At 40.3% G+C, this 17,532-nt stretch overlaps 1 protein-coding gene across 1 annotated transcript; it reads left to right on the top strand.

The window, feature by feature from the left end:
- The first annotated feature begins 2,338 nt into the window (after nucleotides 1-2,338).
- On the top strand, nucleotides 2,339-17,420 carry LOC111839269 (secretory carrier-associated membrane protein 1-like). The gene is made up of 9 exons (XM_023803017.2): nucleotides 2,339-2,554; nucleotides 6,214-6,291; nucleotides 10,762-10,869; nucleotides 11,350-11,458; nucleotides 11,680-11,808; nucleotides 11,990-12,149; nucleotides 12,301-12,402; nucleotides 12,733-12,850; nucleotides 13,648-17,420. Exons 1-9 carry the CDS (start codon nucleotides 2,498-2,500, stop codon nucleotides 13,798-13,800), a joined length of 1,014 nt encoding a protein of 337 aa, XP_023658785.1. The 5' UTR covers nucleotides 2,339-2,497; the 3' UTR covers nucleotides 13,801-17,420.
- The last annotated feature ends 112 nt before the right edge of the window (nucleotides 17,421-17,532 follow it).

Genomic DNA, 17,532 nt, shown 5'->3' with positions numbered 1-17,532 from the left:
TTTGTCATTGTGTAAGTCATTGCAGTTAAAAATGTTCAACAAGATATCATTAGCTGCCGAGTGTACTAACTGACGGATTAGCATGTTATTATATTACCTGAAAATTGTCAGATAAACTTCAAGCCGTGGTGTATTATTCTTTTATAAATATTGGCAAAGATTGCCCTCTTGTGTTCAAAAGCAGATTTTTACAAACACATGAAATAATATATATTTTATACATTTGTAGAAGTACATAGGAATTCTTTTGTTTGCGTATATCCTATCAAGTGCACCTATACAGGTGAGAATAAACATTGGGATCAGAACACAGAATTGGCTATTTTTCTGGCTCGATTTTCTTTGGTCCCCTCATTGAGGATTAAGAGCTTTGCTCACGGGCACAAAGATAATGTGAACATTCTGCTGACCATGGTATTCAAACTTGCAACCTTCTGATGACAAACACCAAGCCACCCACCACTTCACAAATAAATCACAGTGTCACATTTCACACAGAAGCACTTATTTTGATTTTTCCATCTTTCAGTGTTGTTTTATTTAGGCATTTACTGTAGTATCCAACACAAATCTCACTTTAATTTACAATTTACAGTTTTTGATGGTAATCAGTATCCTAATGTTTCAGAGTACATTCCTATAATATTAAACACATATTCATCAGTTCTATGTGAATAAAAGGTTGGAGTTTTTAATTGTTGAATGTATTGAATATTGAATGCAGAATTTTTAATGACCAAAGTTGCTTGGTTTTTTTTGTTTCCCTCTCAACATGTTTGATCTTCAAGCAGTAGCCTCCATCCAGCTACCTTGATCACAAGAGCAGAAGCAAATACTCAAGTAGTCCTGAGGAATGAGGTGTGATATTTAGAGAGTTTCACATTCCATGATGATGTGAGCGTCTGCGCAAAAATGTGCACCACATTACTCACTGTCATACTAGGTGTGATGAGGTTCACGTAAGTAAATTTTGTTGTGTGCACTCTTTTTCCGAGTAACGCAATAGGAATTACTCACTTCTAGAGAAGTTCATAAGGCAGCCAAAGTTCATAAGGCAGCTTTGTAGGAAAGTGGATATAGGACAGGATACTAGTCTATAACATGGTGTGAATGTGCACACACATACACACGCACACACACACACACAAATATAAATGTATATTTGGACTATGACAGAAAAACACAAAGTATACCAAGTCATGCTCACAATGCCATCCATTTGAGCAACCCCCCTGCATCAGATGTACTGAGATTATCTTGACACCATGTACTCAGTACATGTGACAGTTACTAACTATTGCTGAAAAAAAAGAATTTTATAAAATAATGTTTACCATCTAGTATTTTGCACAACAAGTACTATGTACAAGTTAAATGGAACATATATACTGCATGCTTGTTTTATTTTCTCCGCAAGGTACACTGCTCTTAGACTCATTGTATGCTTTGGGCTTTGTTTCTCTTGCTCAGAACTTATTCCAAGTAGTGAAACAGGTTTGCCCAAGTCTTTGGTTGATTTGTAGACAAATATGTTATTTATTCTTTATCTTGCTAATGCAGAATTACATTGATACATGATCAACAGGCAAAAAAGCAATCACATGTAATAATTGTTCCATAATACTTTTTTGTATAGTGTACAACCTGTTACATCATTCCTCTGTTGTATCATGCTGTATATGTGTACATATTATATATGTGTACATGCTGTATATCAGGGCTGCGAACGCTCACGCATCTGGCGTGAGACTCACGCTTTCAAACTCTCACGCTCACGCAAGGAATCTTACGACTAATCTATATTATTCAATTATAAAACTAAAATTAGCTGCATCATAAGTGTTGGAGTAGTTTGCAAAGCTTACAGACTATTTACAAGATAATAAAACTGTAACATACATTTAAATGACTATGCAAACTTGTAGGCTATAGAACTGAAAATCTCACGCCAATCAGCTAGCCAAAGTTGGTGGCACTGGCATATGTGTTTCATACAGTATGAATCCTGCATATCTTGTTTAGTGGTTTTAAGTTAGTTCTGTGTGGTGTGGTGTTAAGTGTACTCATTGTGACCAATTCATCATAACGTTGGGTCCCTGGAGAATAAAGTCTCATTCTGATTCAGTTGTTACAAAATATTCCATATGTACTAAAACGTATATACACGCCTAAGCATTGAAAAATCCGGTATAGGAATAGGTCGGCTGATAAGTGGTGTTGTCGATACTGGCTGAATTACCCTTATGGGGTAAATTACTCATAGTAACCTTGATGTGCCTGGTAACTGGCACTCATATCTCGCTCGGCGGGTGACGTTATGCCACCGGCGCGTGACAGAAACCGAACCTGACGTCACTTCCGCTCCTGCCATTTTGCTGCTGAGGGTCGCCTTTCCATTGTGGCAGCTGATCGAGGGCGGTAGCGCTTATGTATTAAACGTAGATGAGAATATAATTTGTAAGGAAGACTATAGTTTGAACACGGCAGATAACGCAGGATGTCGGATTTCGACAGCAACCCATTTGCAGACCCGGACTTTAGCAATCCGTTCCAGGTAGGACCGTTTGCCGGGTAAACTACCCAGCTAGCTAACGAGAACAGTTGTCCTTCTGTGGTTACATTAACAGGCTGTTTACGAGCTGCGCGTCCCTAGCAGACCCTTGGAGGATTCAGTTACGCAGTCTACAGCCTGACCGTTCGGCTGACATTAAGGAATACCGGCAAAACACACGGCTGTTTAGCTGTCTGGGCCTTTGGTGCACAGTCGGGATTATTCTGCTGAGGGGCAGCTCTGCTAGCTTGTAGCGGCGGCTCAGCTGAACAGAAGCCCCTTGACAGATTTCCTTACCTTTGATAACAATATTTTGCGAAGTGAGATTTTCACTGATCGTCGCTTGCGTTTGGAATGTGTCTTTCAACTCTTTTACCTGTGTGTAAGGTGCCAGCCAAATGCAGGCTCACTCCTGACAGGCGCTTGTTAATTAACATGCGTTTCTGTCGTTAAACCAATTCAAGGAACTGAATATATTATTATTTTATTCATTTTTACATCTGGAAAATGACGGTAAAAATTCCCAAAAGCTCAGTAGAATGACATTTGCAAAACCACCTGGACGTGCCAAGATAAATTAACGGTCCTGTTATCTGGTCAAGCTCTGGGGTATTGAACTGCATTCAGAGACGATGTTTGTGGTTGCAGCTCGTTATCCCCTTCAGCTAACGCCTTTACTCTTCAGAACGGAAAGTACTGGTCTCATATGTCGTTTTACCCGTTAATCACTTTAACCACTTTGGCTAGTGGTGATGCTGACAGTGGTAGCACGTTAAGACGAACTTGTTAAAATGCAGACGTACATACATTTAGTGTGAGTTTCTATCTGCTGTGTCTGTTTTAAATCTGCATGAAGGTTGTTTTTTATCTTCTCCAAATGCTGTGGAATTATAAGGAAGTATCAGTACTGACAAATGCAAAATGCCTCTGTTTTCCACACGCACTCTCAGATTGATCTTGATTATGTAGAAGTTATAGCTCTGGAGAATGGGCATTGCTCCTCTCCTCTTCTCTCTCGTCTCTGAATCATGCTGCCAATTTCTTAGGCGGGAGGTAGCACCCCTGGACGTTATCCCAAAGCAAGGACATGGTCAGTTATCACTGCCAGGTTATTTTGTCACAGTCCTTGTGCTCTGTTCCTACTTTGTCTGCTAATGTAACTTTACATTTGCTGTTAAGTTTAATCATAGAATGAATTATTATTCAGGTGGTGATAAAGAATAAGGTGATTAGCGGTAAGAAAATGAATGAAGATGATTAAAATGCATGGATGAAAGATGCAGAAGTTTGTGAGTTTTTTTTTTGATGTAATAAACTGAGTAACAAACATTTAGCATTAAATTGTTGTAAGATTATAAAAACAAGTGCTCATAAGTGATCTAGGCAATATTTTTTTTTATCTATATACAAATTTGCCTATCAAAACATCTTCATGTCAAAACCACATGTGACATGGAGAGAAATGCAGCAAGAATTTGAAGCAGGGTATTGAATCTACCTCAATACTGACTATTTTATTGTGCAATGCTGTTGAACTGTAAACAATTTAAGTTGTTGTCTTCCATCAAGAACACACTTGTAGCTGAAAGGTTGCTTTTTTATATTCAGAGGTCTAGCAGTGATACTTTTGACTCAAAATTACCCTCATGAAGTATCCTGCTGTGTAAATTGGTAATATTTCCAATAGATAAGTATAAATTAAGCTGTCAATTAATGAGTAATTCAGTGCATTTTCTTTTAGTTCCTTTTTTGTTTATCCAGTTTCTTTTTCTTTTCTCAAGTAAATCTGTTTCTTTTCAGTGTAGTGACAGTTTCTGGTTCATTGTTTGTCTTGGCCTGGGTTTGTCATGCATTCCCCATGGTTCATTGGATTTTCTATGCCGTCCTGCAGTCCAGATACATGTGGTTAAGGTGGAATGGTGTTATGTAGTGTGTATCTTGTATGTATCTTGTGCTTGTGCTTGGTAGAATAGGCTCTTGGCTTGTTGCAAACCTGCCCTGGACAAGCAATTCTGGCAAAATGGATGCCTGTATGTTACCTGTTACAGCCATCTGCCGCTGGCACGTGTGATTCTTGTTGGATAAGTGGTTACTGAATATTTTAGAGGTCTGTGACTTCCTTACTACATGATTAGCTACGTGTCCTTAAATTGCAATGATCAGGGCAACAAGTTAACAGAAATTAATCATGGAATCACAGAAACTTTCAAATATAAGTTGTGCTAATTCTGCCCCAATCCCCCCCCCCCCCCCCCCAAAATACATAAATAAAAGCAAATACTGCTCAGCAACACTGCTGAGTGCTAGATAGCTACTATAGGTAACCTGTTTGTTAGCAGTAGTTCATTGTTACTGCTCTCCTTATGCTCTCCTTATGGCTTTGTTGTGGGCAGTGCTATCAGGTGATGTGCATAACAAGTTTTCTGCATGGTCACTTTGAAAATGTGCAAGATCATGAAAAATGTTAAGGAAGTATAATCTGTGTAAATGCGACACTTTCATTTCCCTATTATATCTACAGTTTTACTCATTGAAACAAGGTTATTACATATTTCTGTAGCAGTCTATTTACCCACCCATTTTCCAGCTAGGTCATGGTCATTTTAGGGAAGCTTGGAGCCTATTCTTGGTACAGTGAGGACATGGCAGGAGACACCCTGGATGGGATGCCAGCAAGCAGAGTCTTTTAGCTTTGTAATTAACGATAATGTCCTTTTCTGAATACGCATCCTGCAAACTCTAATCTATTTAATGTTACAGGTTTTGCAAAATGCCTATGGATATTTTTCCAGTAACAAAGGTGGTAAAGAATTGAAATATGTCTCTTTATATTTAAAATCATCAGCACCCTAACATGACACAGACCTGCCACAAAACAGGCTGCTGTGGTTTCATCGCTGTATAAGCACAAACATTCCAGAATGCCGCAAAACACCTGTCGTCTTTATCCCTTAGAAAGAAGAAGCTGTGTACAGAGTTTATGCATTTAGTATTCATGCAATATTCATTCATTTATGTTGAATCCTTTTTGTTTCTTCATGTCATCCTCAAAGCTCTCACTTTTTGGACAGTTTTTAATTCAGTGAACAGGAATGAGCCAAGTGGATCTGTCATGTTTTTTTGAGATAAAATACAACAAATAAACAAATGACACACAAAGTCATGCATCGCTTAATTATGGGAATATTTTCTGAGAAATGGTGATTTTGTCATTGTGCGAACATCATAGTGTAATTCCACACAATATACAGCACATCGTACTCTCGTACAACACATCGTACAGTAAGCTTCATTTTAATAAGTAGAAAGGCAAAGTACAATAAATGATAAAAATGATAAAAAGTACAATATAGTTAATACAAAAACCATTAACATAGTTATTATCGTCAAGTATTATGTACTCCATATGTTCCATTATAATCTTATGGAACCACTATTGTCTATGCAGTTTGTTGTTGACCGAAATGTCGTTATTCAGTGCATGACCATACTGAATCAGCTATTGAGCTGTGTAGCTGAAAGAGACTTTATTCCATATCTGTATTACACAGAAGTGAGATTTTGCAATAGGCAAGAGAAACGTTTATGGCTTCTGTTGAGATACTTGTTTTAACCAAATATTACCAATGTTTGCTTAATGGCACCTCTTCTTGCTTTATTAGGATCCCTCAGTGACTCAAGTAACACGGAATGTCCCCCAGAGTTTGGAAGAATACAACCCTTTCACAGATGCCAGAACGGTCAGTATTTCTCGTGTGCTAATCCAAATCAGCTACTCGTTAATATACAGTCTATGACACAATGTAATGAATGACCACACAAGATCATTAGTTTTTTAAATATATTGTACAGATAATCACATCAAATCTGCAAACATTCAGTTCTGTGGATTTGAAGTACAATATTCAATGATCAATTACCCAGAGAGAGAAAATACTTTTTGTTCCATTTAACTCTGTGATGCATTTTTTTGTTGAGTAAGAGTTAAAATAAAGCTTTCCATGTTAATTTAAGGGCACTCTGTTCCCTTAATAAATGTATTTATATTTTATTCATGTGTAAGTGAATGCTGAATATATTATGTGGCTTTGATGAAGAGGTAGGCGGGAAGACCTCGTAATGACATGTAAATGTCTGTAAGCAAAAAAGTATCTCCTGCAACAACTCAGCCAGCTCTACTGTCCACATTGGCAGTAAACATTCTGTTAGTGGGTTGCTGGCAGAAATTAGCAGCCTGCTCGGTAAGTCATGGGATACCCGGTTAAATCTGGGAATTTGAATGCCCTTTTTAAACCTCTTAGAAGAGCTTAGCCAAAAGAAACTGGTGGTATGCTTTGGTACAACCCCGCCTAATCTACTTTTCAGCCGCTTTACCGAAGCAACACAGGGCACAGGGCTGGGGAACACTCTGGATGGGATGCCAGTCCATCACAAGGCACATATCTACATACTCAACACATTGCACACAATTTACTTATGCCAGTTAGCCTAACCGAGAATGTGCAACTCCACACATAGCAGAGGTGGGCTTTCAACCCCTAATTTGGGTAAATAGCCCTAAATAGCCCCTTTTCTCTTAAGTGTCTGAGTTTCTTGTAGCAGACACCTAGCATTCTTCTGGGTGTTCAGTACAGTCTGAGCTATGTGGAAAATGTTGCGGATACTGATCCTGATACTTCGGACAATGGTCATCAGTCTTACACCATATAGGTCTAACCTCAAAAATGTAACGGCAAAATGAATTTGCCTTGGTCTGTAACATGGACACCAACAGAAATAATCAGTCAGGTATCAACCATGGACCAGAACATAAGTCTTAATAATAATATTATTATTATTATTATTAATAATAGTGTTTCCCCTAGGTTTACAGCTAAGGGGGGGAGATGTTGTTCATGGTGTTCAGGTGTTTCTTTTAATGACAGCAGTCAAATAAATGCAGATGTTTTTGTCTGCTTTTCAGGTGGTTGACATCAACATTTTTTCTGACACGCTGTCTGTCCGCTGGTGGGAGTGTGCTCACCTTTGTGTGTGCACACGTCTCTGTGCGCGCGCATCGGGGCGGAACTCCGCCATGCGCGATACAGGGAGCAGAGGAGAATTGTAAACGCGCGACCGTGTAGAGACAAAAATGAAAAGCTGTTGTGTAAATAAGATAAATAACATAACGCTATTTAGTTTGTTTAATAAAAGAACAATGTATAGACCTGTTCTATAGGAAAGGTAACCTTAAATGACTTCTGTTGTGATCTGGCACTGTATAGAAAATTAAATTAACTTGACCTTCAAGGGGGGGCAGGAGGTGCCATTGGGGGGGGGGCAGGACACCCCCCTAATATATTGGTTGGTGGAAACACTGAATAATAATAATAATAACAGGGATTCAGCTGCTACATTGCTTGGACCCCTATATCCATCCATCTATTTTTTGAAACTGTTTGTCCTATTGGGGTCTCTGGGGGACCCATAATAATAATATTAGTTAAGTTTAATAACACAGATGTTTTTTTTTTCCCCAAATGCCAGTATTACCCCTTTTTTTCTTTCCCCCTTTAAGTCGAGCCGCAGTTTATAGTCATGGTAGCAGTACTGCTCTGTCATTTCAGATGTTCCCTTTTAGTGGAGATCATTGAGATCATTGACTTCAGATCACAGGCCTCAGAAAGGCATTGTGCAAATGTAGTGCTGAAAATTGTTCTTGCGGTTGCCTCTGGAAAACTTCATAAACAAGCCTGTCATTGTGTTGAACCTACTACTACACTGAAGTTCACATATTACACAGCTGGTCTACCAGATTGTGGAGCTGCATGTCTACACTGCAGATTTAAGAAGTAATTAAAGTGTAAATTATTAAATATGTTCTGTGATATTCTTTTTGTACTTGTTTTCTCCTTGCCGCTTTGTTTCTTGTAGTTCACTCCCCCGTCTTCTTTTACATACTTATCTTTCTGGGCCTATACTTCCAGAAGTGTATTTTTATCCTTTTTAGTCTTTGTCCCACAAATAACCTTGAGATTGTCGGTAAGCGTCTTGATATTGGGTTTGGCTCTGGTGCCCTGGGGGTAGGGAGCCCGAGCTTGACATTTCACTCAGGACATGGAACACTGCCTTTTCATAGATGGCTGCTATCACAGAAACCTCTTGGAATTCTGTAATAAAATCACTCCTCTTCACTACATTGGTAATAGATCCTGTATGTGTTAGGGGATGATTATCTGTATGTCAAGCTTTCACATTTTATTTTTCTATTGCTTTCACTTACTTGGGCTTTCCTGTTAAATTAAAATTTCTAACTCTGCATTGAGCTTCAGAGGATCTCAAGACAGTATTTACGTAGGAGAATGCTTTTGGGAATCTAACGGCTACCTGTTAATGTCACAGCACCACTCCTACAGAGAGCTGCTTTGAAGAGAGGAGATTGCTATTGATTTCACTGTTTGTATCTGTTCGTGGACTTGCTGTTGAATTGCCGCTAAACTCTGTCTGAAAGCTAATGTGGGCTTCACATGTATCATGGAAGATGTGTGCTAGGAGCGGATTTGAAATGGCTTGGAAACTGCTTAAAGCTCACATATTAAAGGAGGCCTATCGATTGTAAACACTTTTGAATTTAATAATGAAAACTACTTTAGAAATGTATTTGTTTGTAGTTATTAGGCCGGCACAATGTGCAACGTTAATATCAACATTGCATTTTATGGACTTTCAATCTCTTGGATCGTGATAATCAGCTGGGCTGAGATTAGAGCTGTTACTGCTATCACTTGATTAAACTGGATTACTCGATTTTAAAAACGGCATTGATTTAAAATTTGCCTTCTCGATTATTCACCAATATGGCGGAAGGAAGACTAAGCGTAGCGGACGAGGGTCCAAATAAGGAGCGGAAGCCTCAGTTATGTGGAACCAGACTTTCAGGTTTGAGAGACCTGTCCAATAATGCAAAGCCATAGTTTATAGTTATCTATGTGCCCTTTAACCTTATGCACTAGCCTATCCTGTCTTTGTTACTTGCTTTAAATCATTTTGCTTAAATTACTTTCCACTCTTTCCGTATCTCAAGATAATCACTACTAAAATGAAGGCAAGCCCCCTGGCTTATATAGCCTAATAGAACTTATGTTTTTTCATGAACTCTGCATGTGTTCTCCAAGCGGACCATTTTCGTCCGTGCAATCAGACTGAAAGACAGTGTGGTGCGATTCTGAGAAATGTAATGAAACGAGAGAGGAGGAGCAAAGCAAACAACTGGTTGCCAAAAGACATTCATGTTCCCATGTATGAAAATATTTAGAATTTTATAGAGACGATATTGAGCAAAAGCAGGTTTTGTGTCGGCAATGCGTCATGCAGAACTCGCGGAAACACCCCCAGCTTATCTGACAGACTCTGCTGTAGATAAGTCCAGTTTGGCTATACTTTATTTTGGGTATATTTTCAACTCTGTTTTGCTTCATACATCCCGCAATATTTATTGCAAAAAAACCTCACTTTACATTATTTGATTTTTTCCCCAGTACCATGCAGCCCTACTTGTTTAATTGGCTGATAATGTGCCACATGCAATCCCAATGGGCTGCTCTGTTTGTCACTCCTGCACTGAGGGTATGTGTTTGTGTAGTTTGCACATTCTCACCCTGTCACATGGGTTTCCTGCAGGTACTCTGAGTTTCTAATGTCTAACGACAGGCTGCTATGCTATTTAGCACCTGTTAATTTCCGGGAGTGTGAAATCGTGCGTGCGAGTTTGTACCCCGCCAATGACCTGGCATCCCATCCAGGGTGAACCTCTGACTTGTGCCTTATACTCTCTGGCATAGGCCCTATGCTCCCTGGGACCATCTGCAAGATAAGTGATAGAAAGCTGGAGTTATGGATTAGTTGATAGTCTAATTGCCATGTCCATACAGATCCGTTATAGGTGGGGCTTTTTAACGTGTTGTTTTTGACAGTTTATTCATGCATTTCCTGATGTTGACAACTAACTGCAGTGGTGGTGTTGGCTGGCCTATGAGATGGCTGGAGCAGTCTGTGGACAGATGATTTCTCCTACACTGGCTTATATAGTTCCGAAAGGAAGCTATAATGTGTGAGCTTAATAGTGTGCATTTCCCTGGATGCAAATGCTTGTGCATTATCTGGAAAGTCGAGAGCTCTTTACCATTGGCTTTCACGTCCTAATGAGTCTTATTGGCGATTTCCATTTTCAGGCCCCTCCAAGCACAGCCCCAAGAGTGCCGCCGACAGCGAGCACGCAGCCTGCCATCATGAAGCCGACAGAGGAGCCTCCCGCCTACTCCCAGCAACAACAGTCACAGGTACTGTGCCGCTCTGTCACCCTCTGTCTCTTCCCACCTTTTACACCGTTTTGCCAGCCTGTTGTCTTTCTCATTCTTCCAGAAGCTGTCCTGTTTGACTCAATCTCATCAATTGCATAGATGCTTTACTTCCCTGTCGTTGTTCAATCAGATGTCAGTTATGTTTTTGTGCATGATGTCACTCTGCAGCGCTTTCCGTTCAAAGTAAATAAAAATAAGTTTTTAAAGATGCCATTTTTGTAAATAATTTCTACAGGCAAGCAACAAATGGCAAAACGAACATCATCATTCAAACTGTTAGTAGGACCCTTTACATTTAGATAAAACAATGAGATGGTGTCATGGTGACTGTGAATCTGCATACTTTTTCCCCAGGTGAAGTGGCAGATATGTATGAACTGCAATGCCATGGTCGCATTAATAACGAATGATTGTCTGGCCCAGACCTGATTCAGGAACTCCATCTTTACCCTCCTGCAGGATCAGGCCCGCGCTCAGGCTGAGCTGCTGCGGAGGCAGGAAGAGCTGGAGAAGAAGGCAGCCGAACTGGACCGGCGGGAGAGGGAGATGCAGTCCCTCAGTGCCTCAGGTGAGAGCCTGCAGGACGAAGCAGTTGCCTTTGTTGAATACGTTAGAATGTAATTGCAAAGTAGCTGGACAATGGCACCCTAGGGAAAATTTCTGAATAGTATTTAAAGACCATCCTCAGCAGGTGTTAAAACAATGTCTTTGTTCTTCAGAATAACGGAAGTTGATTCCTACAAAAATAAGACATGGAAAAACAAAGGATGTGTTTTTCTTTCCTTTTAGGAAGGAAAAACAACTGGCCTCCTCTTCCAGAGAACTTTCCTGTTGGCCCCTGTTTTTACCATGATATTGCTGTAGACATACCTGTAGAGTTTCAAAAGACCGTCAAGATAATGTACTACCTATGGATGTGTGAGTACTTTGCTAATGGCGATGATCATTGCAGCATGAATGCAGATTACCAATAGTAAAGTGCTTTCAGCTAATATTAGTGTTAAATAAATCAAAGTGAACTCTCACTTGAAAAGCTTTTTAAAAGCTGATTGCCAAATGCTGAAAGTTCTCCAATGTTCTACCGCAATTCCGCTATCAGTCCACACGGCGACGCTGTTTGTGAACATCTTTGGCTGCCTGGCCTGGTTCTGCGTGGACAGCACACGGGGAGTGGACTTTGGCCTGTCAATGCTCTGGTTCATGCTCTTCATGCCCTGCTCCTTTGTCTGCTGGTACAGGCCGCTGTACGGAGCCTTCAGGTGATGGCAATAGCCCTGCTTCCTCTGAAATTGAAAACCTGTAATGAATTGGCCTTTGTGTAATTTCGATTTTTTTTTTAATTTTTTTTTTAAAACAAAAGGGACATCCTAGGATTTAAAGGACTTCTAACTGTGTGCCCTTCTGTTGCAGGAGTGACAGTTCCTTCAGGTTCTTTGTGTTCTTCTTTGTATATATCTGCCAGTTCGGCGTCCATGTGCTGCAGGCCATCGGCATTACAGGCTGGGGAGCGAGGTCAGTTGGCCGTCCACTTGTGCTGCTCCCTGTGGGAACATTCCTGCTGTTGTTCTGCTCATCTTACCCTAATTTGCACTAATCTTGTCTCGTAGCCATTGGGGAAATTGCTCAGGATAGGAGTGTTACGTAACCAAATGAATGTGGGTGGGATAATGAAAATTCACTATGTGATTCTGTATATGTGTTTTCATTGATAATCTCTCATTAGTTCGTTGCTCTTCAGTAGAAATGTTTAAGTGCAGTATGCTGACGCGAGCCGCACAGGACGTATACGGTGACATCGTCCTGAAGGCCCTTCCATTCTCCTCCACCCCTGTCTCCAAACAGTGGCTGGATCTCAGCCCTCACAGGTCTGAACAAAAGCATCCCTGTGGGCATCATGATGATCCTCATCGCAGCACTTTTCACTGCCTCCGCCGTTGTTTCACTGATCATGTTTAAAAAGGTATAGTACCGTTCCCCTCCTGTACGCTGTGTATGTACCGAAAACCGTAGACATCCCTTTCAAATGAGGTCCTGGAGGACTGCAATTTGTCCTGGTCAATTAGTGACTAAAGATTTAACTAATTTCTGCACTGAGACAATAATAAAGTGCCTATTTAATTTAATAAGTATTCTACTGTGTCCCCTGGGCACTGAAGTTAGGACCTTTTAATCTTACTTGTAGTTGTTGAAATGGTCTAAATTATGAAGTATGTCATCTACTGTCTGTTTTTTTTTTTTCTTTTTTTTCTTAGCCCCATAAGTGCTTTAATTCGTAGTGTAATTTTCCCATAATCAGGCACTACCACAGTAGGACTAGTGTGGCCAAACAGGCAATGCATTTGTGGGACAGTTGAGGTAGCTGGAGGTTCAACAGCTGGTCTGCCTCAGTCTGCTGGTACTTCAGTACGAGGCACAGAATTAGTAACTACCAGGGGTTGCCCAGTGAATGAAGCCAGTGAGAGTACCAAAGCACTTTCATTTGTTACCAGGGCTGGTTTCCCACCACATTCTCCTTTATCTTTACTCAATGTGTCACTTAGTATCAGGATTGCCTGCCCTTTCAGCTCTTTTGAGTTGATTTAAGATTCAGCCTGTAGGCTGGTCTCAGCCCAGCTTTTTTAATGCAGTGGATCAACTCTGGGCACAGAACACAAAGTAATATAAATATTGACCACACTTCCCCTGGGAAGCGTTTGGACCTCTGTGGCAGTATTCTGTGAGTTCTGAGACTATTCCGTGGATCTCCTTGTCTGGCAGGTCCACGGTCTATACCGTACCACTGGTGCCAGCTTTGAGAAGGCGCAGCAGGAGTTTGCCACGGGCGTCATGGCTAACAAGACCGTGCAGACGGCAGCTGCCAACGCTGCTTCCAGTGCGGCCCGGGGGGCGTTCAAGGGAGGTCAGATCTGAGTGACCTCAGGATCTCTGCTGCAATCTCCCTAGACCTCGGTGAGCAGACCCACACCACACCAACCCAGGCTGTGTGGAGACTTCACTGAACCCTAACGCTTAATAAACACTCCCTTTTGAAGGGGAGGAACAACTCTGATCCCACCCCTTCCATGTCATTCAGCATGTCTTTATGATCGAGCCCCAATATTTTCAAACTTGGTAAATGAGCTAAGAAAACTAAGCGCAAAAGCTTGTCACTTTGAGTCACATCTGTAGTGGTCCTAATTAGTATTTTCAGCCCCAGTTGGTTATAACATGACTAGTGTTGGTCTGTGGAGGGAGCTGGTTTACCTTGCCATACTGGAAGGATATCAGTGTGTGTTTATAAACTCTGAAGGTTTTTTTTTTTTTTTTTTACCATTTCATTCATCCTAGTACATTTCAAAAATCTCAAATGGCTATAGGACCTGGATGGAAAATCAGGCCACTTTAATGTTAATGTTGACCCGTCGGCTGACTAGTTTACCAGGCTTTGCGTAAATTGCATCAGAATGGCTTGATAAACTAAAATGTAAAGAGAACTGCAGGTTGAGTCAGCCCTTCTGCTTGTCCTTCAAGCCTCTCAGAGCTGGACTTGCTTCTGCTTGTGGGCATGCTGGGTAATCCCATAATGCTGTTTGTGTGTGTGTGTTTGTGTGTTTGTGTGTGTGTGTGTGTGTGTGTCAGTGTTCCCACCGCAATGTAGAAGTTGGAGCAGGCATAGGGAAGGCAGATGGCATCCTGCATCATGTTTTGTGCCACCATTTCTCATCCTTTTTTTTTTTTGTAATTTTTTAAAATGTTAGCCAAATGTTTAGCATTAACCTAATGTTTACATGACAGATGTCTGTTACGGGAGTAGCTAATAAGGCTAATATATTATAATGGAGAGACTCATTCTGACGTTCTGTGACGGTGGCCCAGTCGCTGCAGCCTGGCCTATTCTGTAACGTGCTTTACTTCCATTGCACAGCTGCCCTCTTGCCAAGGCAATGTTGAATTTGTTTGCTGGCTGAAAAGTTATTGCTGGTTCTCGCTGCGCTTGTCAGGCACTTGCCTCCCTGCTAACAGCCCCTGGTTGATCAGGTCTTATTTCTGCAAATAAATGAGAACAGTCAGATTTAATTGCAGAAGTATAGTAGTCTGCTTCTTAGAGGTGAACATTTCTGTGGTGCGTTTATTAAAAACACAAGCCCCCCCCCCCCCTTTTTTTGGTTATGGCAAACACACATTGCTTCAGAATCCAAAGCTCATGCGTTAAGGCTGCATCAGAAAAACAATTGTGCTGTTTGTTGATCAAGTTTGCAGGACCACACTTCACGGGAGTCCCTCTACATCGGCACCTACTGGCTACATCATGGTCATTGTTGGAGTAATTTTAATTGGCTGAAATGGTGTGCATGTTTATGTAAGAATACTCTTTCTTCCAGGAATAATGCCCCACCTAATGCAAGTAAGAGCATAATATGTTTATTGGTATATTAAAAATCATTATGGCTTTAGTCTATTTGCAAAACAGAACCCATTTATTGTAGTAACCGGTCCTAGATTTGAAAGAGTGGTTCAAAGTGAAGCGATTTCCCTCTCAATATACTGCTTTAGCTGTGATAGTTCCCTTCAGATGGCCCCCTGATGGGAAGACCCTGTAAATATTTGTGTGGTGCTTCCTCTGCAGTCTTTCTGAAACCCACAATTCACTATTTGAAATCCTGTGTGCTCTGATGTGCCAGATGCTTTTGTGTCGATGCATTTCATTGGCTAAAAGGATTTCTAAGGATCTAGGATCCTAAAGTCATAGTCTGGCTGGGTTCTAGTGATCATCCACCCACTGACACCTGTCATATGGCTTAGTGTCTGTGTACTTGGGAATAGGCATTGTTCATCATATTCTACATGTCTAACCAGTGGGTGAGAGTGTTATTTGGTTCTATGCACACCTGTGCCCAAATATAAAGTTTGTACTGATTGCATTAATGAAATAAAACGCCAGCCTTTTCATAATGAACAAAAATTCAAAGGTATTTAAAACCAGGAATGCTCAGGACATGTAAATTAAATGCATGAGAAAATGTCTAACATAGTCCCCTGAACTAGGGTGATCTGCACGATTGAATAAATATTCACCGCCAAGTTTTTAAAAAAAGGTCTCAGAAGTGATATTATGACTGCTGTCCAAACTGCTAAACGTTTTCACTGGGCAGTGAAATCAAATGTCAGGAGTGTTTGGTTTATTTAATTTATTTAAGGGTAGGTAAATATTTCATGGCTGACATATGGGGGGGGGGGGGGAATAGAACTCAGTATAGCCATTTCATGCTGTTTTGTATGTGTTTTTTTTTATTTTTTTAATTAGTATTTGGTAACTTGATTAACTGGGCAATGGGGGAGGCTAAGATTATTTTTAACTCAGTATTTTTGCTTGTTTTTCATTTTTTCCTTCTGTCTGCCACATATGCCCAGCTCCCCCAGGATCTTACCTGTAGGGCAGCAACTTAATATCTTAATATACCTTAATATCCAGATCCTCTGGCTGTCATTGTGATTACAGTAGAGTTTCTGAAAGTCATGCGGATGTGGTCATTGTTAGAACAGAGGCTTGGTATATGGTGTCATTAACTCACTTAAGTGTGAGAATTTAAATTAAATATTCTTCAAAAATGAATTACAACGTGAACCTGCCTGGGTCACCACATTTTCAGCTCTGTAAACTGCAGAAGCTCCCCTCCACATTAGTGATTATTTTACAGATTTCTCTGTCCTCAATTTCTCTGCTTGTCTGTCTGCTATACTGCAGTAAATCTTGTTTAAAAAATTCCAACAATGTACATTGATGTTCCTTTTGCCCCACATTTTTTATAATTGCTCATTTGAAAATTTAACTGGAAATTCCATTCTGTGTGAGGATTTCTTTTCTTTCTCATCATTGCTTCTAGTTTTACTTAATTTTAACTAATAATGTGTGTAGTGGAACAGCACTGAAAGTACCAATGGTTGTAATGCAGATTATGGTGTTGTCATTTACCAGTGGACTAAGGGATGTTTGTATATTTTGTAAATTTGGCAGTGTCCTGTACAAATGCACTCTTGTCTCTTTCCCTCTTGCATGTTGAGTAGTTTAAGTTTTGTATATGTATTTAACACTAAATAAAATGCAACTACTTCACTCAAAAAAGTACCATTTATTTTTCCAATGCAGACATGGGTCTTGATCTTCCTTTCAACACAGATGCCAGTTTGCATACATAAGTGAGAACTGTAGTCTCACATTCCACAGTTTACTCTTTTGCCCTGTTTTTTTTTTTTTTTTTTAAGTGTAGAAGTTGTGTGGTTACTGTTGCCCGTGAGTGCTTCTGTGTACTTTCGATTTATTTGTGGAAGTATATTAGAGTACCTCCCTCCTTAGTTATAGGACATGAAAGCAAAATAAAGATGACGACTGTTAAATTGACGCTCTAACCAAGCTAATATGGGGTTCCTGAGGTATTTATGGGTGCAATGTTTGGGTGGCTTCAAAAATGTTCCTTTTGAAACTGCGTCTGTAAATATCAAGCTTCTGTTCACTCTGTTCATAGTGAAACAGGAAGGTAGAAACACTAAAAGATTTCAGTTTATCTAGGTTATTGTTGTCACACAGTCTCTCCTGGGTTTTGTTACCTATAAGTTTTACATAAACTTGTGTGTAACCTAGATATGGTAACCTATAGCTCATAC

Source organism: Paramormyrops kingsleyae, chromosome 2 (genome assembly GCF_048594095.1).
Source record: "Paramormyrops kingsleyae isolate MSU_618 chromosome 2, PKINGS_0.4, whole genome shotgun sequence".
Classification (NCBI taxonomy): domain Eukaryota; kingdom Metazoa; phylum Chordata; class Actinopteri; order Osteoglossiformes; family Mormyridae; genus Paramormyrops; species Paramormyrops kingsleyae.
The sequence above is the reverse complement of the archived record's forward strand: the minus strand, read 5'-3'. Positions and strand labels throughout refer to the sequence as shown.

Bases quoted from the DNA above. Each gene is read 5' to 3' on its own strand.
- LOC111839269 (XM_023803017.2), top strand. From the start codon at position 2,498: ATGTCGGATTTCGACAGCAACCCATTTGCAGACCCGGACTTTAGCAAT. The intron at 6,292-10,761 runs GTCAGTATTTCT...TTCCATTTTCAG, and splicing joins CTTTCACAGATGCCAGAACG to GCCCCTCCAAGCACAGCCCC. The intron at 10,870-11,349 runs GTACTGTGCCGC...ACCCTCCTGCAG, and splicing joins CCCAGCAACAACAGTCACAG to GATCAGGCCCGCGCTCAGGC.